Raw genomic sequence first — 23,445 nt, forward strand, 5'->3', positions numbered from 1 at the left:
TCCAGATTGCGAGGCGAAAATATCTTTAATCCGCGGAAGTGGATATTGTACAGTGTGAAGGACCGGGTTCACTGTTACCTTAAAGTCCCCACAGATGCGAACCTTCCTTGGTTCCCCAGGCGTGCTGCTCAACGACTTTTTCATCACAGGGACGATGGGTGTAGCCCACTCGCTCCAGTCTACCTTGGACAGTACACCTGAACGTTCCAGACTCTCCAGCTCTGCTTCGACGGCTGGGCGGATCGCATAAGGTACCGGTCTGGCCTTAAAAAATTTTGGGCTTGCGTTTTCTTCAATTTTAATCATCGCTGTCATGCCTTTTAGTGTTCCGAGTCCTTGCTGGAACACTTCTTTCGCGTCAGTTAGGATCTTTGACAGACGCCCAGGTGTGACGTCGTCATCCTTTTTGTCAGCCACAGTCAGTGCCTGTATGGAATGCCAATCCAGTTGTATTTTCCGGATCCATTCACGTCCCAGTAATGGTGGTCCTCCATCTTGCAATACGTACAGGTCTAGTTTTGGTGTTTCCTTACCGTTATATATAACGGTCACCCTTATTTTTCCTTTGGGGTAGACTTTTTGCCCCGTGTACGTCTTCAAAATAATTTTTCTGTCTCTCAAGGGTATGTGTGAGAATAGCCGCTCGTAGTCCCGTCGGTTTATGACTGTTAGGGCTGATCCTGTGTCCAATTCCATTTTTACCTGGATTCCTGCTAACTTGAGAGTGACCCAAATGGTTCGGTGATCCTCCGTTGTGATCACATTATGTAGTTTCAGACAACTCAGTTCCCTGCTTTCGGAGTCGTTATCACTCTTTTGTTCGTCTGAACTATTCTCCGTCATCTTATGTACCTTCTTGTACTTTCCTTTGGTAGGTTTCTTATTGCTGGTTTTCTTTCCCGACCTGCAGACTTGTGCTATGTGTCCTACTTTTCCACACTGTCTGCACACTTTGTCTTTGAACCAGCAATCATTCTGGTCGTGTGTTGTTCTGCCGCAGCGATAGCACTTCTCTGTTCCATATGACATTTCGTTTGTGCCATATTCTTGCGGTCTCTGTTGTATCTCTGCAGCGCCCCGTGCTGCTGCTTCATATGATACCGCAATGCTGAAAGCCTTTTCCAGCGTAAGGTCCTTTTCAGATAAAAGCCATTTCTGGGTTCCTTCACTTTGAAGCCCACACACAAACTTGTCCCTTAAGGTATCTGCCAGTCCCGCTCCAAACTGGCAGTGTTTCGATAGTTTGCGCAGTTCTGTTAAATAATCAGCATTGCTTTCATCCTTATGCTGGTTCCGTTTGTGAAACTTGAATCTTTCTGCTATCAGCAGCGGTGTGGGGTTTAAATGTTCCTTTAGTATCGTTACTATGTCTTCAAAACTCTTTTCCATTGGCTTCGTTGGGGTTACTAGATTTCGTAATAAACCATACGTCTTTGCACCCATTAAATTTAACAATACCGACGCTTTCTTGTCATCTGACACCTCATTTGCCTTGCAGTACACCTCTATTCGTTCGACATATGTAGTCCAATCTTTGACTTCATTGTCAAATGCGTTGATACTGCCACTCTTCGGCATTTTGGGTGTGGTTTAAAATGGCGTCTCCCAATGACTTAAAATAGCGTCTCCCGTGCTTTCCTTCCTCCCCCGCTGCTGCCAACGCCGCTCCCGGTGGTTCTCGTGGCAATGGCGGCGCCGTGTAGGTTTCGCGCGCTTCTCCTGTGCTGCTGCCAACGCCGCTCTCGGCGGTCCTCGTGGCAATAGCGGCGCCTCGCGGGTTTCTGCGCGTCTCTCTCCCTCTCTCCGACGCTGCTCGGCCCCTGAACACCGGCTGCGCCCTGTGCGCTCTGCCCTCTCTCTCTCTCCCCCGTTGACGCTGCTCGGCCCTTTGCTGTGCCGCTCGGTCGGGCTCTAGCCTGCCGCTGTCCGGGAAGGGTCTGCGCACTACCTGTTGCCAGCCCGTTTCGCTGGACCACCTCGACTGGAAAGCCAAGCCTGGCTCTCGACAGCCTCCCCCACAATTCTCGAGTCTCTGGCCTTGACCTCCAATCCACTGATCTCCAGGAACGAATCCCCGGGAGGTGATGCAGAGTTGCAGGTAAGTTCGAACCTGCCTTGTCGCCAATGTTGCGTCCGTGTATAATAAGACACAGACTGCGGAGAACGGTACAACAGGTGTTTACTCAACGTGGCTCACACTGCAACTGATCTGTACAGATTAGTACTCAGTGCTATATACAGGTGTGGTCACTGCCGGTACTGCAGTATACATGAGCTGTAAAACATAGTTCCCCCATTTGAGGTATATACATTACAAGGGGGAGATTGGGATTAGACTGGGTGGGATATTAAAGGGTACGGGGAGTGAGGGGGAGAGTGGGATTAGACTGGGTGGGATATTAAAGGGTACAGGGAGTGAGGGGGAGAGTGGGATTAGACTGGGTGGGATATTAAAGGGTGCGGGGAGTGAGGGGGAGAGTGCGATTGGACTGGGTGGGATATTAAAGGGTGCGGGAATGAGGGGGAGAGTGGGATTGGACTGGGTGGGATATTAAAGGGTGCGGGGAGTGAGGGGGAGAGTGGGATTAGACTGGGTGGGCTATTAAAGGGTGCGGGGAGTGAGGGGGAGAGTGGGATTAGACTGGGTGGGATATTAAAGGGTGCGGGGAGTGAGGGGGAGAGTGGGATTAGACTGGGTGGGATATTAAAGGGTGCGGGGAGTGAGGGGGAGAGTGGGATTAGACTGGGTGGGATATTAGAGGGTGAGGGGAGTGAGGGGGAGAGTGGGATTAGACTGGGTGGGATATTAGAGGGTGCAGGGAGTGAGGGGGAGAGTGGGATTAGACTGGGTGGGATATTAGAGGGTGCGGGGAGTGAGGGGGAGAGTGGGATTAGACTGGGTGGGATATTAGCGAGTACAGGGAGTGAGGGGGAGAGTGGGATTAGACTGGGTGGGATATTAAAGGGTTTGGGGAGTGAGGGGGAGAGTGGGATTAGACTGGGTGGGATATTAGAGGGTGCGGGGAGTGAGGGGGAGAGTGGGATTAGACTGGGTGGGATATTAGAGGGTGAGGGGGAGAGTGGGATTAGAGTAGATGAGTCATGGAGATAAACTCCAGTGCAGATTTAGGCGAATGTACTGCTTCTGTGCCAGAGCTCTCTGGGATTCAAGTGATTTAACAATGCAGACTCGTCCTTAAATGATTCAATTCCATCTCAGGAGGAGAATAAACCAAGTCCAAATGGTGAGGACTGCAAATTTGTTTTGGCTGTGGGAGAAAGATCTTAAAGTGACTTGCTGTTTGGCAGTCCAGCCTGTGACGGATTCTGATGTGAAGTTGGCTCCCACTGTTGGCGAGATGAGTGTTTCTTTAAACGTTCTTTTAATCTCAAACCAGCCCCATGCCATGTTTCAAACTGCGGATTATTGGAGGTTAGTTCAAAGCTTCTGCGAGTCATTTGCAAACATATTTTCTTTGTCAGGGGCACAATGAAAACACAGTTGGTCGCGCACCAATAACGTTCGGTTTCCCCTCTTTGGCCCAGCCTCCCATATTCAGTTTGTGCACGCCTCAAGGACCCCGTTAACCTTGAAGCCAACGTGAGACACTTCCATACTCAAGAGTGTGGTATAAACTGTCCTGCAGATTCCCATCTTTGGTCAAGAGATGAGATGAGGAGAATTTTTTTACACAGTGAGTTGTTGTGATCTGGAATGCGCTGCCTGAAAGGGCGGTGGAAGCAGATTCAATAGTAACTTTCGAAAGTGAATAGGATAAATAATTGAAATTGAAATTGTGCAGGACTAGGGGGAAAGAGTAGGGGAGTGGGACTAATTGGATAGCTCTTTCAAAGAGCTGGCACAGGCACGATGGGCCAAATGGCCTCCTTCTGTGCTGTAACATTTTATAGTCATGCAGGCAGAAAATGTAAACAACGGCAATACTGTATATGGCGGCACCAGTTGACGGCACTGAATTCTGTTTTGGTTGTAGATGGGCCGCTGGAACTGCCAATTCTGCAGTTGATTCCATCCCTTCGCCAAGTGGTCTTCCAAGGAGATCGTCTGCCATTCGTCTGCACTGCTACGTATTTGGACAACAGCACCAGGGTCTTGTGGTACCACGACAGTATCCAGGTGCAGCCGGAAGAGGAGAGCGGTGTGATCGTTGTGGAAAGCTTGATTCATGATTGCTCCTTGATATCCAGGTATTCCGTGCACAGGGGAACGTCAGACCAACTGGGCTGAAAGCACAGCGTGCCAACTCTCGCCATAGACCAGTTACGGGGATGCAAAAACAATGTGGGGAGGGCAGGCTATGAGGGCGGGGGGACAACCTGGAAAGGGAGGAGTGAAACCAACAGGCAAAATCCAAACGGAGCAAAGATTACACATTACCTTTTAGCTGGGAGGGTAACTACTCTGGGAAACTCTGGCAGCATATTTTACATAACTCCCCTTTATTTTACAAGGCATTGCCACCTAGACTTTATTTAATCTCACATAAGGACCAGTGATATTGTAGATTTGCATTGATTCAGAGCAGTCTCAATGTCACAGCAGCACAGAGAGTGTAGCCCAAACACTGAGGACAGCTCAGACTGAGATACCCTCCAACTGCAGTAACCCCTCAGTATGACAGCCTCCGACTGCTGTAACCCCCACACTGAGATAGCCTCAGACTTCGGAGCATTGGCAACTGGTTTTAGTGACACGCTGAAGTCTCCAGATGCTCTGAATAGAGCTTGATTGATGGGTTCTGGATGGAGAGATGTTGATGGAGGGATGTCGATGGAGGGATGTTGATGGAGGGATGTCGATGGAGGGATGTTGATGGCTCTGAATGGAGCAGCGATGATGGGCAGAATGGCCTTTTGGGCACTCTAGATTTTCATCTGTTCTAATTTGTGTTCCAGAGATTATTTCTGTAGTGTCCGTGTGTTGATAAAGACACTGAAGACAGGAGTTGGTTCATAGGTGTTTACTAAGCAAAGTCTGGGGGGAGATTCTAACGGATATACACAATATACAGGCTTATATAGCCCGAGTGGCAATTACCGGCATTACAGCACACCTGGGGCTCTTAAAGGCACATACACTACAATTCCTCCCCTTTTAGCTAACCAGTACATCACATTTTAAGTAATTATTAATTACATGTTATAAGAAAAATAATATACACATTGCTGTAGTTAATTAATTATAAGTCAGTCTCTCAGGAGGCTTCCTGACTCGGTCCGGATAACGCCTCGGGGGTGTAGTAGTTTCTGGTGGTGTAGTAGGTTCTTTTGGCAAGGCTGATTCGGCTTGAATGCCAGTGTCGGGTTCATCGGGTTCCAGTATCACCGGATCGGAGGTAGATATGGGTATCTCTACTTCATCATTAGACGTATAGAGTTGTGGTGTAGGTTGTCCCTTTTCGGATGACTTTATGATTTGGTCAGCACGGCGCCTTATTATGCTTTCTCCGATGTCCACGGTATACATCAGTGGTCCTAGTCGTGTGCAGATAGTTCCAGGCTGCCATTTCTCGGTACGGTAGTCCCGGGCCAAAACTTGTTGACCTATCTGGAAGGTTCTAGTTGGCCTTTCATTCATGCCTTGAAACTGCCGGTTCTCCACGTCCCTTCTGATGTTGGGCTTGACCAAATCCAGCCGGCATCTTAGGTTTCTATTGAAGAACATCATGGCGGGAGTTTGGTTGGTAACCATGTGTGTGGCATTCCTGTATGCGAATAAGAAGTTATCCACCTTGTGCTGAAGTTTTATGTCTTCATTACCCATGGCCTTTATGGCCTTCTTGAAGGTCTGGACAAACCTTTCAGCCAATCCATTGGTGGCGGGATGGTATGGGGCGGACGTGTAGTGCTTAACCCCATTGTTTTTTAAGAACTTTCTGAATTCTTCGGACACAAATTGCGGTCCATTATCAGAACATATCTGTTCCGGCAGCCCATTCCTGGCAAATATGGTCCTTAATACTGTGATGGTTTTTTCCGTGGTGGTGGAGGACATCTTTATTGCCTCCGGCCACTTGGAGTGTGCATCAACCACGATTAAGAACATTGAGTCCATAAATGGACCAGCAAAGTCGATGTGCACCCTTTGCCAGGGAGATGAGGGCCACTCCCATGGATGTAGAGGGGCTTGTGGTGGAGCGTTTTGGACCTTCTGGCATCCTAGGCAGCTCTTGGTCATTTCTTCGATGTCTCCATCGATACCTGGCCACCATACAAACGCCCTAGCTAGGTTCTTCATTTTCACTCCACCCAGATGCCCCTCGTGAAGCTCCTTTAGAACTTTATCCTGGAGTTTGGGTGGAATCACCACTCTGGATCCACACATCAAGGTTCCTCGGCACACTGACAGCTGTTCTCTTCTTTGCGAGAATGCTGGCAACAGTGGTTCGCCATGTGCTGGTCATCCCCTCACTGTTAAATCGTAGACCCGTGAGAGAGTCGGGTCATTTCTCGTCTCCCTTTCAATGGCAGAATTTGTTACTGGTAGACATTCCACTATGGTAGAGTGGAACATCTCTATTGGGTCTACTGTAGGTGCCTCTTCTACCGTTGGCAACGGTAGGCGCGATAAACCGTCAGCATTCCCATGCTGTTTTGACCCTTTGTATTCTATGTTGTATTGGTGTGCCCCTAGAAAAAGGGACCACCTCTGTAGCCTTTGCGCTGTCATAATGGGAACACCCTTTTTAGGGTTGAATATGGAGATGAGGGGTTGATGGTCAGTCAACAAGGTAAATTTTTGTCCGTGTAGGTAATGGTTGAATGTCTTCACTCCCCATACCAGGCTGAGTGCTTCCCTGTCGATTTGGGCATAGTTACGCTCAGCTGAGTTTAATGAGCGTGACGCAAAAGCTATCGGCCGTTCTGAGCCATCAGGGAATTTATGGGATAATACTGCTCCTATGCTGTAAGGGGATGCATCGCACGCCAGTCTGATTGGCAGTGATGGGTTGTAATGAGCCAAAACTTCTTCGGATGTGATTAAGTCTTTGCATTTATGGAAGGCACGTTTACAGTCTTCGTTCCATTTCCAAATTACTCCTGTTTGTGGAAGTTCATTAAGAGGGTGTAGAAGAGTTGATAAGTTCGGTAAAAATTTATGATAGTAATTTATTAATCCCAGGAACGACCTTAATTGTGAAACATTTTCAGGTGCTGGGGCTTTTATGACCGCTTCAATTTTTTGAGGTGACTTATGCAACCCTTCATTATTAATTATGTGGCCACAATATGATATCTGATTTTGGAAAAATTCGCACTTGGGCCGATTTGCTCGTAGGCCCCGTTCTTTCAGCCTAGTGAGCACCTGCTCCAAATTGGCAAGGTGCTCGTTGTCGTTTTCTCCTGTTACAAGGATGTCGTCTAGGTAGCATTGAGTCCCCGGAATCCCTTGCAGGACTTGCTCCATAGCTCTTTGCCAGATAGCTAGAGCTGATGCTACTCCAAAAACCAGTCGATTGTACTGGTACAGGCTTTTGTGTGTGTTTATCGTGAGATACTTTTTAGAGGCCTCCTCAACCTCCATCTGTAGATATGCCTATGCCAAGTCAATTTTGGTGAAACGTTTCCCTCCGGATAGTGAGGCGAAAATATCTTCTATCCTCGGAAGAGGATACTATACTGTGTGAAGGACCGGGTTTACAGTCACCTTGAAGTCTCCACAGATGCGAATTTTTCTCTGTTCTTCAGATTTATCATTGTTCAATGCTTTTTTCATGACTGGAACGATGGGTGTTGCCCACTCGCTCCAATCTATTTTGGATAATACGCCTGCCTTTTCCAAATTCTCCAGCTCTGCCTCGACTGCTGGACGAGGCGGTGATGCCTTTCAAGGTTCCTAGTTTCTCTTGAAACACTTCTTTGGCGTTGGCCAAGATGTCTTTTAATCGTTCAGGTATGATGTCATCATTGTTTTTTTTCTTACTGGTCACCGTCAGTGCCTGAATGGAGTGCCAGTCTAAACGTATCTTTCTGATCCATTCACGTCCCAACAACGGTGGACCACCATCTTGTAGAATGTATAAATACAACTTTTGTATTTCTTTGCCGTTGTATACAACAGGCACCCTTATTTTTCCTTTGGGGTATACTTTCTGCCCCGTATATGTTTTTAAGATAATGGATGTGTCTTTTAGAGGTATATGCGAAAATAGCCTCTCGTAATCCCGTCGATTTATTACGGTTAGAGCTGATCCTGTATCTAGCTTCATTTTAACTGGGGACCCTGCTATCGTGAGGGTAACCCAATGGTTTGGTAATCATCTTTGGCAAGTACATTATGTAATTTGAGACAGCTTAGTCTCTTGTTTTCGGAGTCGTTATCGCTCTTCTGGTCTTCGGAGCTACTGTCCGTCATCATTTGTACCTTCCTGTACTTTCCTTTATTGATTTTTTTTTTTCTGTCTGTGGATTTATTTTGTCCAGATCGGCATACCCGTGCAATGTGTCCAATCTTTCCGCATTGCCTGCATGCTTTGTCCTTGAACCAGCAGTCCCTCTGGTTATGGGTGGATCTGCCGCAGCGATAACATCTTTCGAAACCCTGTGTCATTTCATGGTTGCCGAAGTCCTGTGTCTTTTGTTGTATCTCTGCAGCTCCTCTTGCTGCTGCTTCGTATGATACAGCCACACTGAAAGCTTTGTCCAATGTTAAATCTTTTTCAGAAAGCAGCCTTTTTTGTGTTCCTTCACTTAAGAGACCGCAAACGAATTTGTCTCGAAGATAATCTGATAGCCCTGCCCCGAATTGGCAGTACTTTGATAGCTTTCTTAATTCGGTTAGGTAATCAGCGTTACTTTCATTCTTGTGCTGATTTCTCTTGAAGAATTTGAATCGTTCTGCTATCAGCAGCGGTGTTGGGTTTAAGTGCTCCTGCAGGGTATCAACAATTTCTTTAAAATTCTTGTCCTTTGGTTTGGCTGGAGTGATTAAATTTCGTAACAGCCCGTATGCCTTTGCGCCCATTAGGTTCAGCAGTACTGAAGCTTTTTTTTCATCTTCTATTCCATTTGCAGTGCAATATACCTCTACTCTTTCCACGTATGTGGTCCAATCCTCTATTTCGCGATCAAAAGCATCAATATTGCCAGACTTAGGCATTTCAGAAAAGATATGGCGCTTCCCGCGCTTTTCTTTCTTTTCTGCAGCAAAGATATGGCGCTTCCCGCGCTTTCCCGCCGCTGCTGCCGATGACAGCGCTGTTTCCCGCGGTTCCCGTTCTTTCTTTTTTTTTAAATTGATTTATTTACAGTTGGAGACTCGTTCCCGCCGGACTTTCTCTCCAGGTCTGAACGCTGACCTGCTTGCCGCGCCGGCCGTCTCCCGAGTGCTCCCTCCCAGTCCGTTATTGCTTGCCTCCGATTTCGCTGCCTGTCTGGAGCCCCAGCCTGACGCCCAGGAAGGATTAGCGCAGTACCTGCCACCAGCTTGACCAGCTGGTGAAACCACAGCTTCTCTCACTTTCTTGAGTCTCCTGGACACCCGAGGAATCGATGTCCTTGAGGTGCTGCCGAATTGCAGGTAAGTCCGTTTCCACTTCGTCGCCACTGTAGTGTCCGTGTGTAGATAAAGACACTGAAGACAGGAGTTGGTTCATAGGTGTTTACTAAGCAAAGTCTGGGGGGGGGGTTCGAACGGATATACACAATATACAGGCTTATATAGCCCGGGTGGCAATTACCGGCATTACAGCACACCTGGGGCTCTTAAAGGCACATACACTACAATTTCAACAAAATAAGGGAGAAAAGAATGATCCCACATTGAACCTATTCCCTGGCAGCTACGAGGAATTAAACTCCCTTTGAGCAGCAGTGGATTGGTTAACATGTTGAAATGGTTAAGATGACTCTTCCCTTCATGTCTTGCAGTGAATTGATCCTTTCAAACATTTACCTGCTTGCCAGTGGAGAATGGGAGTGCGTCATCACAACATCACGAGGGAATGCTTCCAGAAAGGTGGAGATCGTGGTGATAGACACGTCTGCAACGTACTGTCAGGCCGAACAGGTCACTAACAACAGGGGGGACTTCAGGTCAGTAGAAGATGTTATGAGTGTGTAGGAAACATTCTCCTTGTTTTGTCCCTATTGATGTTTGAGCAGAGAGGGGAATTGCCGGTCTGAACTGGGCACAGGTTACCCTGTGGCCACCATCAAGGCCCATGACCTTCAGCCAACTTTGTACCCCCAATGTGTTTCTTTTCATTATCTGTCCCTGCTTGCTCCAAGAGACCTCTCAGACCACGCACAGTAGCCAACACTATGTCATCATCATTACCCCATGCCGCTTGCTCACGGCTCCTGAAAGTGCCCAGCCGAAGTTTAAGCCTCCTGGAATGAAGTGGAAAAGCGTGAGCCATGCAGGGTCAACTCTGAGGCTGCCCATGGCCAGTTGTCACTTGGTTTCTGTTAGATCCGTGATTCTTTAAATAGGATGTTTCCCCAAGAACTACACGGATGCTGTAACTTAACAATCAACAGGTGTTTACTAGAGTAGAGTAGTCTCAAGACTGAAGTACAGAAGCCTGCTCCGGCTTTATATACAGGTGTGGTCACTGCCGGTACTACAGTATACAGGAGCTGTAAAACAGTTCTCTCTTAAAGGTATATACACAACAATTCCTCCCCTTTTAGATTAACAGTACCATAACATTCATTTAACAATTAACATTTTTAACATGCAACATTAACTGAAAATAGTCCATTTATAAATTCAGTCTTTGGGGTGGCTTTCTGATACTTTCTGGATAGCGCCTTCCCTGAGGTTCTTGTTCTTGGTGCGGAGGCGATTCTGGCCCCCTTTCGTCGGTTAGTTCATCAGTTTCCACTGCTACTGCTTCTGAGGTAGATGCTACCGGTATGTCGGGTTCATCCCCAGGTACACGAGACATGGGATTGACTCGTTCCTGTGACGCTAAGATCTGGTCGACGTGGCGTCTCACAATGTTCTCCCCGACATCCACTGTGTACATTAATGGCCCCTGCCGTGTGCGTATCGTTCCGGGTTGCCATTTCTCTGTTCGGTAGTCACGGGCCAAGACTGGTTGTCCTACATTGAAGCTCCTTGTCGGCTTCTCATTGATGTGCTGGAATTGTTTATCCTCAACATTTCTTCGCACATTTGGTCTGAGCAAATCCAGACGAGATCTCAACCTTCGGTTAAAGAACATCATGGCCGGGGTCTGGTTGGTAACTGCATGTGTCGCATTTCTGTAGGCTAACAGGAAATTGTCCACCTTATGCTGTAGTGGAATTTCATCATCGCACATGGCCTTTATCGCCTTTTTAAAGGTTTGTACGAACCTCTCAGCCAACCCATTTGTGGCTGGATGATACGGGGCGGATTTGTAATGCCTTACCCCATTCCTTCTCATAAATTTCCGAAACTCTTTGGACACAAACTATGGTCCATTATCAGAGCAAATCTGCTCTGGCAAGCCGTTCCTGGCAAATATGGTCCGTAGGACTGCAGTCGTTTTCTCTGTAGTGGTTGAGGACATTTTTATCACCTCAGGCCATTTCGAGTGCGCATCCACTGCTATTAAGAACATTGAGTCCATGAATTGACCAGCAAAATCAATATGCACCCGTTGCCATGGAGAGGAGGGCCACTCCCATGGGTGTAGAGGGGCATGTGGTGGTGCATTTTGGACCTTCTGGCATCCTGAGCAGCTCTTGGTTAGGTCCTCGATTTGTTGATCAATCCCCGGCCACCACACATACGCCCTAGCAAGGCTTTTCATTTTTACCCCTCCCAGATGACCTTCGTGAAGCTCATTGAGCACTCTCTCCCTTAACTTGGGTGGAATTACCACTCGGGATCCACACATCACTGTCCCCTGGCATACTGACAGCTGTTCTCTTCTGGATGAGAATGCTGGCAACAGTGAGTCGCCATGTGTTGGCCATCCCCTCACCGTCAAATCATATACCCGAGACAGTGTCGGATCATTGCGGGCCTCCTTCTCTATATCCGCGTTAGTTACTGGCAATCGTTCAATTATTGACGAATAAAATATCTCGATAGGGTCCACTGCTGGTGCTTCCTCCACAGTAGGCAGTGGCAGGCGCGATAGCCCATCAGCGTTTCCATGCTGTTTCGTGCCTTTATATTCTATTTCATATTGGTTCGCCCCTAGAAAAAGGGACCATCTTTGTAACCGTTGTGCAGTCATCACCGGAACGCCCTTCTTTGGATTAAAGATGGAGACAAGTGGTTGGTGGTCAGTCAGCAAGGTGAACTTCTGCCCATGCAGATAGTGGTTGAATTTTTTTACTCCCCATACTAGGCTGAGGGCCTCCCTGTCGATCTGGGCGTAGTTGCGCTCGGCTGAGGTTAGTGACCGAGACGCAAAGGCTACTGGCCTCTCCAACCCGTCTGGGAATTTGTGCAACAGCACCGCTCCAATACCATAGGGTGATGCATCACATGCCAACCGAATTGGTAGTGCTGGGTTGAAATGGGCCAACACCTCTTTTGATGTGATCAATTCTTTGCACTTCTGGAAAGCTCGTTTACATTCGTCATTCCACTTCCATGGTACCCCCGTTTGCAGTAGGGTGTTCAGTGGGTGTAATACTGTAGACAAATTTGGTAAGAACTTATGGTAGTAGTTTACCAGCCCGAGGAACGACCTCAGTTGTGACACATTTTCCGGTGCTGGAGCCTTGACTACTGCCTCAATCTTGTCAGGGGACTTATGTAACCCCTCTTCATCAATAACGTGGCCACAATACGAGATCTGCTTCTGGAAAAACTCGCACTTGTGGCGATTAGCTCGTAGCCCATATTCCTTTAATCTAGTGAGCACCTTCTCCAGGTTGGCGAGGTGATCACTGTCATTTTCGCCCGTGACCAGGATGTCGTCCAAATAACACTGGGTCCCTGGAATCCCTTGCAGGACTTGATCCATTGCCCTTTGCCAAATAGCCGGAGCCGATACTACCCCGAACACCAGTCGGTTGTATTGATAGAGACCCTTATGAGTGTTGATCGTGAGGTATTGTTTCGAGGCTTCTTCTACCTCCATTTGCAAGTACGCCTGGGCCAGATCAATTTTGGTGAAGCGTTTACCTCCAGATAGCGAGGCGAAAATATCCTCAATCCGTGGAAGCGGATACTGTACCGTGTGAAGGACTGGGTTCACTGTCACCTTAAAATCCCCACAGATGCGGACCTTCTTTGGTTCCCCAGGCGTATTGCTCAATGACCCCTTCATTACAGGGACGATGGGTGTAGCCCACTCGCTCCAGTCTACTTTGGACAGTACTCTTGAACGTTCCAACCCTTCCAGCTCTGCTTCAACGGCTGGTCGGATCGCATAAGACACCGGTCTGGCCTTAAAAAACTTTGGACTTGCATTTTCCTCTATTTTAATCGTTGCTGTTATGCCTTTTTTGTGTTCCGAGTCCCTCCTGGAACACTTCTTGTGCGTCAGTTAGCATTTTTGACAGTCGTCCAGGTGTGGCGTCGTCATCCTTTTTGGCCCCAACCTTCAGTGCCTGTATGGAATGCCAATCTAATTGTATCTTCCGGATCCATTCACGTCCTAGTAGTGGTGGTCCTCCATCTGGCAATACATATAGGTCCATTTTAGGTATTTCCTGGCCTTTGTATATCACTTTCACCCTTATTTTTCCTTTGGGGTAGACTTTTTGCCCCGTGTACGTCTTCAAGACAATCTCTGTAGCTTTCAAGGGTATATGTGGAAATAGCCGCTTGTAGTCCCTTTGGTTTATGACTGTTAGGGCTGATCCAGTGTCCAATTCCATTTTCACTTGGACTCCGTCTATCTTGAGTGTGACCCAGATAGTCTGGTGATCCTCCATTTTGGTTACCTTATGTAGTTTCAGACAACCCAGCTCCTTGCTTCCGGAGTCTGTATCATTTCCCTGTTCGTCTGAACTACTGTCCATCACCTTATGTACCTTTTTGTACTTCTCCTGTGGAGATTTCTTGCTGTTGGTTTTCTTCCCTGACCTGCAGACTCTTGCTATGTGTGCTGTTTTTCCACACTGTCTGCACACTTGGTCCTTGAACCAACAATCCTTCTGATCGTGTGTTGTTCTGCCGCAGCGATAACACTTCCCTGCTCCATATGACATTTCATTGGTGCCGTATTCTTGCGGTCTCCGTTGTATCTCTGCAGCGCCCCGTGCAGCTGCTTCGTGTGATACTGCCATGCCGAAAGCCTTGTCCAGCGTAAGATCCTTTTCTGATAAAAGCCGTTTCTGGGTTCCTTCACTTTGAAGCCCACACACAAACTTGCCCCTTAACGTATCTGATAGTCCCGCTCCAAACTGGCAGTGTTTCGATAACTTGCGCAGTTCCGTTAAGTACTCAGCATTACTTTCGTCTTTATACTGGTTCCTTTTGTGGAACTTAAATCTTTCTGCTATCAGCAGCGGTGTGGGGCTTAAGTGGTCCTGTAGGATTTCTACTATACTTTCGAAATTCTTCTCCACGGGCTTCTCTGGGGTTATCAGGTTTTGCAGTGAGCCATAAGTTTTTGCACCCATGGAATTTAACAAAACCAGTGCTTTCCTAGCATCTGGCACTTCATTCGCCCTGCAGTACACCTCAATGTGTTCCACATATGTCGCCCAATCTTCGACTTCATTGTCGAACGCCGTGATACTGCCATTCTTCGCCATCCCTGGGTGTAATTTAACTGTCTAAATGGCGTCTCCCGCGCTCTCCCTTCTTCTCCCCGCGGACGCGGCTCAGCCCTTGAGCCCTGGCTGTGCTCTGCGCGTTCTCCTGTGCGCCTTTCCCATTGCCGTCGCTCGGTCCTGAACCCGGCTGCTGCTTTACCCTCTCTCTCTCTCTGCTTGTTTTTCCTCGACACCGCTCAGTTCTTTAACCCCCGGCCGCGCCCTGTGCGCTTCACCCTCTCTCTTACCCCGTCGACGCTGCTCGGCTTTTCTACGCCGTCGGTCGGCTCCCGCCGCCGCTGTCTGGGAAGGGTGTGCGCTGCACCTGTTGCCAGTCTGTTGCTGGATCGTCGTGGCTCTCAACGGTCACTCCTGCGATGTTCACTTGCTGCCGGATGACTGGGTGGTTGCTCGTGGTCGACGCCTGTGCTTTTGGCCTCGACTTTCTTCCACCGTCCTCCCGGAGCGACTCCTTGACGGGAAATGCAGAGTTGCAGGCAGATTCGAATCAACCTCGTCGCCACTGTTAGATCCGTGATTCTTTAAATAGGATGTTTCCCCAAGAACTACATGGAGGCTGTAACTTAACAATCAACAGGTGTTTACTAGAGTAGAGTAGTCTCACGACTGAAGTACAGAAGCCTGCTCTGGCTTTATATACAGGTGTGGTCACTGCCGGTACTACAGTATACAGGAGCTGTAAAACAGTTCTCTCTTAAAGGTACATACACAACAGTTTCCATTCTCAGCCAAAGAGCCACTGGGTGTTATCAAGGGGCCTGATGCTTCTCCGAGAAAGTGCCCCATCACACCGAAGAGGGCAGAGGTGTCTGGCAGTAGGTGCATTTTGTCCGGAGAGCTTTGCATAGAGAGGAAATTAAGTGACGAGTAGATTGTAGAGACATGGGAGCAGAAATTGGGTATGTAGCGCCACCTATTAGCGCCTAAAGAGGGCAGTCAGTGGCTGTAGCGCCACTGGCCGCACCTCCCGCGATATTCAGCGGGGGCGCTAATGGTGGCGTTAGCCTGTTGCGCTGCGCTGCCACCGATGACGTCATCGGTGTGCGCAGCGCCCCATTAGCGCCCCGATCGCGATATTTGGTAGCGAACGCCGCTGTAGCGCCGTTCGCTACCCGCACCCGGTTCACGGGGCCTTGCTGTGCCGGCAGTGGCGCAAGTTAAGGTGGAGGTGCGGGGCGGCCGCCTTTTTCGGCGGCTGCCTGCCAGCACCTCCGTCCCCGGCCTCCTGACACCCCCCCCCCCCCCCACCCCCGCGGCATTGCCGGCTGTTTCCCGAGAGCCCGGCACTTCTCCTTGATGCCGGGCTCTTTTGCCGGCACTCGCGATCGGGGATCGCACTGTTGCAGGACCCTCCCCCTTAACAATGGGAGGAAGGCCTGCAGTACCGCAGCGTGCCGTGCCGCAGTGCCACACGCTGCGATATTCAGTTTCAGCGCCCTAAGAGGGACGTGGAGCGCCTCGAGCCTCGCCCCATCTCCCTCTAGGGGCGCTGAAACTGAATTTCTGACGTTCGTTAATGCTCCGAACGCTGCGCAAAAATCAGCGCCCAGGCGAACTTGGCGCCAGTTTGGCACCTCAACTCAATTTCTCGGCCGTGGAGTTTTGGTGCTCAGCAGAGGCAGCGTAGCAGGATACTGCTCAGCGAGGATGGTGGGTCCCGTCTGTGGTAGGGGGTCCGCAAGAAACGCACCAAGTAGGAGGGGATGGAAGGTGGGCACGAAGAGGAAGGAGGGAGCAGAGTAGCTAGCACAGGGGGAAGAGTGAACGAGGAGGAGCCAGGAAGGAACATAGACCGAGAGCAGGCAGGAGAGAGTGAGAGACAGAGGACTTCCTGCACAGACTAGTCAACTGCTGAGGGTACGGTAGTGTCGTAGCTGACGTAATAAAACTCACTACACACTTGGTTTGAGTATAAAGCAAGGCTTTAATCAACTTGTTTCAGGACATGGAGGTCTAGTTGTACTTCACTAGTTCCTGTTTACAAAATGTCCCTGGGCAAGCTGGGCCCACGCCTGAGTATTTATACTCCTTGGACGGCGCCACCAGCTGGCCGTCCAGCGTTATTTCCTGAGTCTTTCTTCATGGATCTTAAGATTCATGACTGTAGTTACGTTACTGGACTAGTAACCTAATAGACTGCACTCCCTCAGTACTGGCACTGGGAGTGTCGGCCTGGATTTTGTGCTCGAGCTCCTGGAGTGGGGGATTTGAACCCACAACCCGCCGACTCAGAGGTGAGAGTGCTGCCCACTGAGCCACGGCTGACAGAGCGGGTAAGAGTTAAGGAGCAGTGTGCAGGTGATGCATTCATGTGGTATGTATTACAGGCCAGGCGGTAGAAGAGGCACTTTCAGATGGCGCTGGCAAACTAGCGGGGCCAGGAGTAATAGGTGTCGGAATGTGGCTGGCAACAGAAGAAAGCAGAGGGGCCAAACTGTAACACAGGCCTCTTCTGACTGAAAATAACAGCTCACTGCAGTAAATGTGGTTTGAATTAAGGCAGAGGCCCAGTCTGAGGGCAGGATATGGAATATCTGAAAAATCAAAAGGCCAAGCAGTATCGCGCAGGCACGCCAGAGGGGCAGAATGTTCCGGATTGTTCCCAATAAAACTCTACTCGCCCACCATTCCGAGCTTGAGAGAAGCTGTTTGCTTTCCTTTTAATTTTTAAACACTGAGCCACAGTCTTTGAACCTGATCGACACGGCGTAGAAGGGAGCAAGCACTCCGGGGGAGGGGGAGGGGGAGGGGGAGGGGGGCGAGTGTGAGGGGGAGGGGGGAAGGGGAGGGGGAGGGGAGGGGGGCGAGTGTGAGGGGGAGGGGAGAGTGTGAGGGGGGGGAGGGGAGAGTGTGAGGGGGAGGGGGGAGGGGGGAGGGGAGAGTGTGAGGGGGAGGGGAGGGGGCGAGTGTGAGGGGAGGGAGAGGGGAGAGTGTGAGGGGGAGGGGGGAGGGGGAGGAGAGAGTGTGAGGGGGAGGGGGGAGGGGAGAGTGTGAGGGGGCGAGGGGGAGGGGGCGAGGGGGAGGGGGGCGAGTGTGAGGGGGAGGGGGCGAGGGGGAGGGGGCGAGCGTGAGGAGGGGAGGGGGCGAGGGGGAGGGGATGGGGGAGGGGCGAGTGTGAGTGTGAGGGGGGCGAGTGTGAGGGGGAGGGGGGGGAGGGGGAGGGGGAAGCAGGTAATTAACAGTCGTCATGCACTCTGCCGGGCAGTGATGAAGCTCTCGGTGTTTACAGTGAAAGCAGAAGCCAGCTCTGAGGGGAGAGTCGGCTCCAGGTCCCAAACTTACAGGCACCAAAGCTCAGAGTTCAGGAGCGAGCAAACAATTTGAATTGTATTTCACTTTCTTAGGACACATTTTACTGCCCATTGAGGTGATTGATGACAATGAGAACTCCGTCCCATCAAACACTCCCAGGGCAGGTACAGCACGGGTTAGATACAGAGCAAAGCTCCCTCTGCACTGTCCCCATCAAACACTCCCAGGGCAGGTACAGCACGGGTTAGATACAGAGTAAAGCTCCCTCTACACTGTCCCATCAAACACTCCCAGGGCAGGGACAGCACGGGTTAGATACAGAGTAAAGCTCCCTCTACACTGTCTCATCAAACACTCCCAGGGCAGGTACAGCACGGGTTAGATACACAGTAAAGCTCCCTCTACACTGTCCCATCAAACACTCCCAGGGCAGGTACAGCACGGGTTAGATACAGAGTAAAGCTCCCTCTACACTGTCCCATCAAACACTCCCAGGACAGGTACAGCACAGGTTAGATACAGAGTAAAGCTCCCTCTACACTGTCTCATCAAACACTCTCAGGGCAGCTACAGCACGGGTTAGATACAGAGTAAAGCTCCCTCTACACTGTCCCATCAAACACTCCCAGGGTAGGTACAGCACAGGGTTAGATAGAGTAAAGCTCCCTCTACACTGTCCCATCAAACACTCCCAGGGTAGGTACAGCACAGGGTTAGATAGAGTAAAGCTTCCTCTACACTGTCCCATCAAACACTCCCAGGGCAGGTGCAGCACGGGTTAGATACAGAGTAAAGCTCCCTCTACACTGTCCCATCAAACACTCCCAGGGCAGGTACAGCACGGGTTAGATACAGAGTAAAGCTCCCTCTACACTGTCCCATCAAACACTCCCAGGGCAGGTACAGCACGGGTTAGATACAGAGTAAAGCTCCCTCTACACTGTCCCATCAAACACTCCCAGGGCAGGTACAGCACGGGGTTAGATACAGAGTAAAGCTCCCTCTACACTGTCCCATCAAACACTCCCAGGGCAGGTACAGCACGGGTTAGATACAGAGTAAAGCTCCCTCTACACTGTCCCATCAAACACTCCCAGGGCAGGTACAGCACGGGTTAGATACAGAGTAAAGCTCCCCCTACACTGTCCCATCAAACACTCCCAGGGCAGGTACAGCATGGGTTAGATACAGAGGAAAGCTCCCTCTACACTGTCCCATCAAACACTCCCAGGGCAGGTACAGCACAGGTTAGATACAGAGTAAAGCTCCCTCTACACTGTCCCGTCAAACACTCCCAGGGCAGGTACAGCACGGGTTAGATACAGAGTAAAGCTCCCTCTACACTGTCCCATCAAACACTCCCAGGGCAGGTACAGCACGGGTTAGATACACAGTAAAGTTCCCTCTACACTGTCCCATCAAACACTCCCAGGGCAGGTACAGCACGGGTTAGATACACAGTAAAGCTCCCTCTACACTGTCCCCATCAAACACTCCCGGGGCAGGTACAACACGGGTTAGATACAGAGTAAAGCTCCCTCTACACTGTCCCCATCAAACACTCCCGGGGCAGGTACAGCACGGGTTAGATACAGAGTAAAGCTCCCTCTACACTGTCCCATCAAACACTCCCAGGGCAGGTACAGCGCGGGTTAGATACAGAGTAAAGCTTCCTCTACACAGTCCCATCAAACACTCCCAGGGCAGGTACAGTACGGGTTAGATTCAGAGTAAAGCTCCCTCTACACTGTCCCATCAAACACTCCCAGGGCAGGTACAGCACGGGTTAGATACAGAGTAAAGCTCCCTCTACACTGTCCCATCAAACACTCCCAGGGCAGGTACAGCACGGGTTAGATACAGCGTAAAGCTCCCTCTACACTGTCCCATCAAACACTCCCAGGGCATGTGTTAGCAAATCCGATTGGTGAAAGTCCCTGATGAATGCAGTTACCCACAAGACAAGCAGCACCTTCAGGACTGTGTGGAGGGGTGGGGGTGGTGTGAGGATGATGAGGATCAGGAAGGTCATTTGAAGGGATCGGATTTGCGCTCACATCGATCAGTGATTGTGGATTGGGTTGCTTTGCGCATCTTGTGTGAGAAGGGTTAATTCCTGCCTGGAGGATGGCAGTGTGTCATATCAGTGAGAGAGTTAGCGTGAAGGGAACAGTCACCTCGGCCTATTTGGGTTAAAGCGGGAATTTCGGTGAGACAATCATTGACTGCTGATTAACCGCAGGTGGAACGTTTGCCGAGGTGGAAGTGTTCTGTCAATTTGTGTTTTGGTGGATAGGAATTGAGGTCCAATAAAGAGGGAAAAATCTTACGCCAAAAAACGTTGAGCACCCACTCCAGAGACTCGAGCACAGAATCCAGGCCGCCACTCCCTGTGTGGTACTGAGGGAGCGCTGCACTGTCGGAGGGACAGTACTGAGGGAGCGCTGCACTGTCGGAGGGGCAGTACTGAGGGAGTGCTGCACTGTCGGAGGGACAGTACTGAGGGAGCGCTGCCCTGTCGGAGGGACAGTACTGAGGGAGCGCTGCACTGTCGGAGGGGCAGTACTGAGGGAGTGCTGCACTGTCAGAGGGGCAGTACTGAGGGAGCGCTGCACTGTCGGAGGGGCAGTACTGAGGGAGTGCTGCACTGTCAGAGGGGCAGTACTCAGGGAGCGCTGCACTGTCGGAGGGGCAGTACTGAGGGAGCGCCGCACTGTCAGAGGGGCAGTACTGAGGGAGTGCTGCACTGTCAGAGGGGCAGTACTGAGGGAGTGCCGCACTGTCGGAGGGGCAGTACTGAGGGAGCGCCGCACTGTGGGAGGGGCAGTACTGAGGGAGTGCTGCACTGTCAGTGGCGCAGTACTGAGGGAGCACTGCACTGTCGGAGGGGCAGTACTAAGGGAGCGCTGCACTGTCAGAGGGGCAGTACTGAGGGAGCGCCGCACTGTCAGAGGGGCAGTCCTGAGGGAGTGCCGCACTGTCGGGGGTGCCGTCTTTCGGATGAGACGTTAAACTGAGGCCCCGTCTGCTCTCTCAGGTGGATGTAAAAGATCCCACAGCCACTATTGGAAGAAGAGCAGGGGAGTTCTCCCCGGTGTCCTTGGGCAATATTTATCCCTCAACCAACATCACTAAAACAGATTATCTGACCATTATCACAAGTGTGCTCGCGCGCTGTCACTCACCGGCCTTTCCGTTGTAAATAACGCGGATGTGCAGAAATTTAAAGGGACCGCGCATTAAAAGAAACAGAACAAACACAGCTTACAGTTCGGAGGAGCTGGGTTGGAGCGCACGGCTGTGTTGAGAAGGAAACTGCTTTGAGAGCAGGGTTCCTACCACATACGGGCGGACCCTGGTTACAATCCCGAACTGTCAATGGGCGAAGATTGTGTCACCGGGAGTGGGGCTTGAACCCAGGACTGAAAGGCGAGACTGCAGCCCCCTGAGCCACGAGTGAGGCACCTTTATCTCATATTTCATTTAATTGTGAGATGGAGTCTGTATCAGAGGCACACCCAGGGGATTGTCCTATGAGGAGAGATTGAGTAGACTAGGCCTATATTCTCTAGAGTTTAGAAGAATGAGAGGTGATCTCATTGAAACATACAAAATTCTTACAGGGCTTGACAGGGTAGATGCAGGGAGGATGTTTCCCCTGGCTGGGGAGTCTAGAACCAGGGGTCAGTGTCTCAGAATAAGGGGTCGGCCATTGAGGACTGAGATGAGGAGAAATGTCTTCACTCAGAGGGTGGTGAATCTTTGGAATTCTCTACCCCAGAGGGCTGTGGAGGCTCAGTCGTTGAGTATATTCAAGACAGAGATCGATAGATTTTTGGAATATTAAGGGAATCAAGGGATATGGGGATAGTGCAGGAAAGTGGAGATGAGGCCGATGATCAGCCATGATCTTATTGAATGGCGGAGCAGGCTCGAGGGGCCGAATGGCCGACTCCTGCTCCTATTTCTTATGTTCTTATGACACCTGGCTCCCCGATCCGCTAAACCTGGGCCCAGAAATCGGGGAGCGCCTATTTTTGCACGCGTGGGGGTGCAAGGTACGTTCCCCTGCTCTAGAATGGGGGGGTCCGAGCCCCTCCCCCCCCCCCCCAGAGATTTGGCCTAACGCCTGCTTCAGGCGGGGGGGAGGTGGGGGGGAGGGGGTAAAGGTCGCCTCTTGTTTAACCAATATGGCGGGTGGTGCAAGTCTGACTGAATATGCACGCGCGTTCCCTGCCCGCCATATTGCGGCCTTAGTAGTCCGAGCAGCTCTCGATAAATGGTGCGATTTCTGGGCTCCAGTATGTTTCTGGGGTTTTATTTCGAGTCGCAGTATGGGTGGATTCATTCCTCAGCGCTCCAAGCTGAGCTACCAACCCTCCAGGACTGACCAGGAGTCTCCGGGAATTAAGGGCTAATCTCCCCGACACCGCTGCGCGCAAAACCCCGGGAACGCGTCAGAGCGTCATTGTGTTCTTTAAAAAGTTTCTTTGTGAACACTTTTGTTTCTTAGTTGTAAAAATATTGGGGATGGGGCTTGACTGACGGTCAGCAATCATCCAATCAGGCGACGAGGAGCATATTCGCTTTCCGATTGGCCGTTGGGGGGGGCGGGGGGGGCATCGGGAGGGTGGGCGTGTCGGCCAGCCAATGGCGGGAGTGTGTGCGGTTGGAGTGTGTTGGCGGCAGGAGGTCAAGCAAGGAAAGCTCCAGGAATATGTCCGACCAGAGTTGGCAGCCCTCGCGCAGAAAAGATGATCGCGAGGCGCATGAAGGAAACGCGGCGATGACAAGCTGCCATCCTGATGCTTGTTCCCTTGCCTTTGGCTGTCAAATGTGCTGCCGCCAATCCAGGTTTACTGGCGCGCCCTCTGCATATCTGGAGCCCCTTGCCTGGGCGGTTTGAATGGAGTGTTGAAATGAAAGTGTGTGTGCGCTGGTAGGATGGCCAAGTCTGGAGCCGCTGCCGGCCCTGACACTGCAGCCCTTGTGTAGGCAGAGTGCGGCGCTGAGTGAGTGGAGGGCTCCCTCTGGTGGTTTGTGCCTGTTCTGCTCCTAGTCTGATCCTGTGCTCACAGAGCGGAGATCAGTCAGCGCGACCCAGTCCAGACAGTAAGGGGGAAAAATTCGGTCGCGCCCCCTTTGGGGCGCTAACTTCGCAGCGCCCCAGAGGTGGTCGGCATTCCGACACTCAGTCCGATCCCACTTGTTTTGTTTTTGACGTCTCGCTCCTCGTTCCCTCGTCAGGTGGCCTCGCACTTTGGCCGGGATCACTGCCTACCAGCCGTGCCTGCAGTATCCATACCCCTCTGCCTCGCTCAATGGGGCCTCCCCAGAGAAGAAGACTTCCCGGAAATGCGAGCGGTCGGGTCAGTGGGAAGAGGCCGATTACTCCGAGTGTCTCTACACCAACGACTACACCAGGGTCCTGTACACCTTTATCCTGGTGAGTTCCTCCCAGGCTCGGGCACGGCCTTTGAACTGCTCCTGAACTGT

The 23,445-nt window shown here is 50.7% G+C and overlaps 1 protein-coding gene across 1 annotated transcript in view; it reads left to right on the forward strand.

Moving 5' to 3' along the window:
* adgra2 (adhesion G protein-coupled receptor A2) overlaps window positions 1-23,445 on the forward strand; it is a 246,628-nt gene that overhangs the window by 164,064 nt on the left and 59,119 nt on the right. The window contains exons 7-9 of the mRNA XM_085970888.1: window positions 3,996-4,209; window positions 9,892-10,056; window positions 23,197-23,395. Of these exons, the coding sequence (XP_085827014.1) occupies window positions 3,996-4,209; window positions 9,892-10,056; window positions 23,197-23,395 (578 nt within the window). The remainder of the gene's footprint in view (window positions 1-3,995; window positions 4,210-9,891; window positions 10,057-23,196; window positions 23,396-23,445) is intronic.

Source organism: Somniosus microcephalus, chromosome 30 (genome assembly GCF_052327205.1).
Source record: "Somniosus microcephalus isolate GS21.2 chromosome 30, FLI_Smic_1.0, whole genome shotgun sequence".
Classification (NCBI taxonomy): domain Eukaryota; kingdom Metazoa; phylum Chordata; class Chondrichthyes; order Squaliformes; family Somniosidae; genus Somniosus; species Somniosus microcephalus.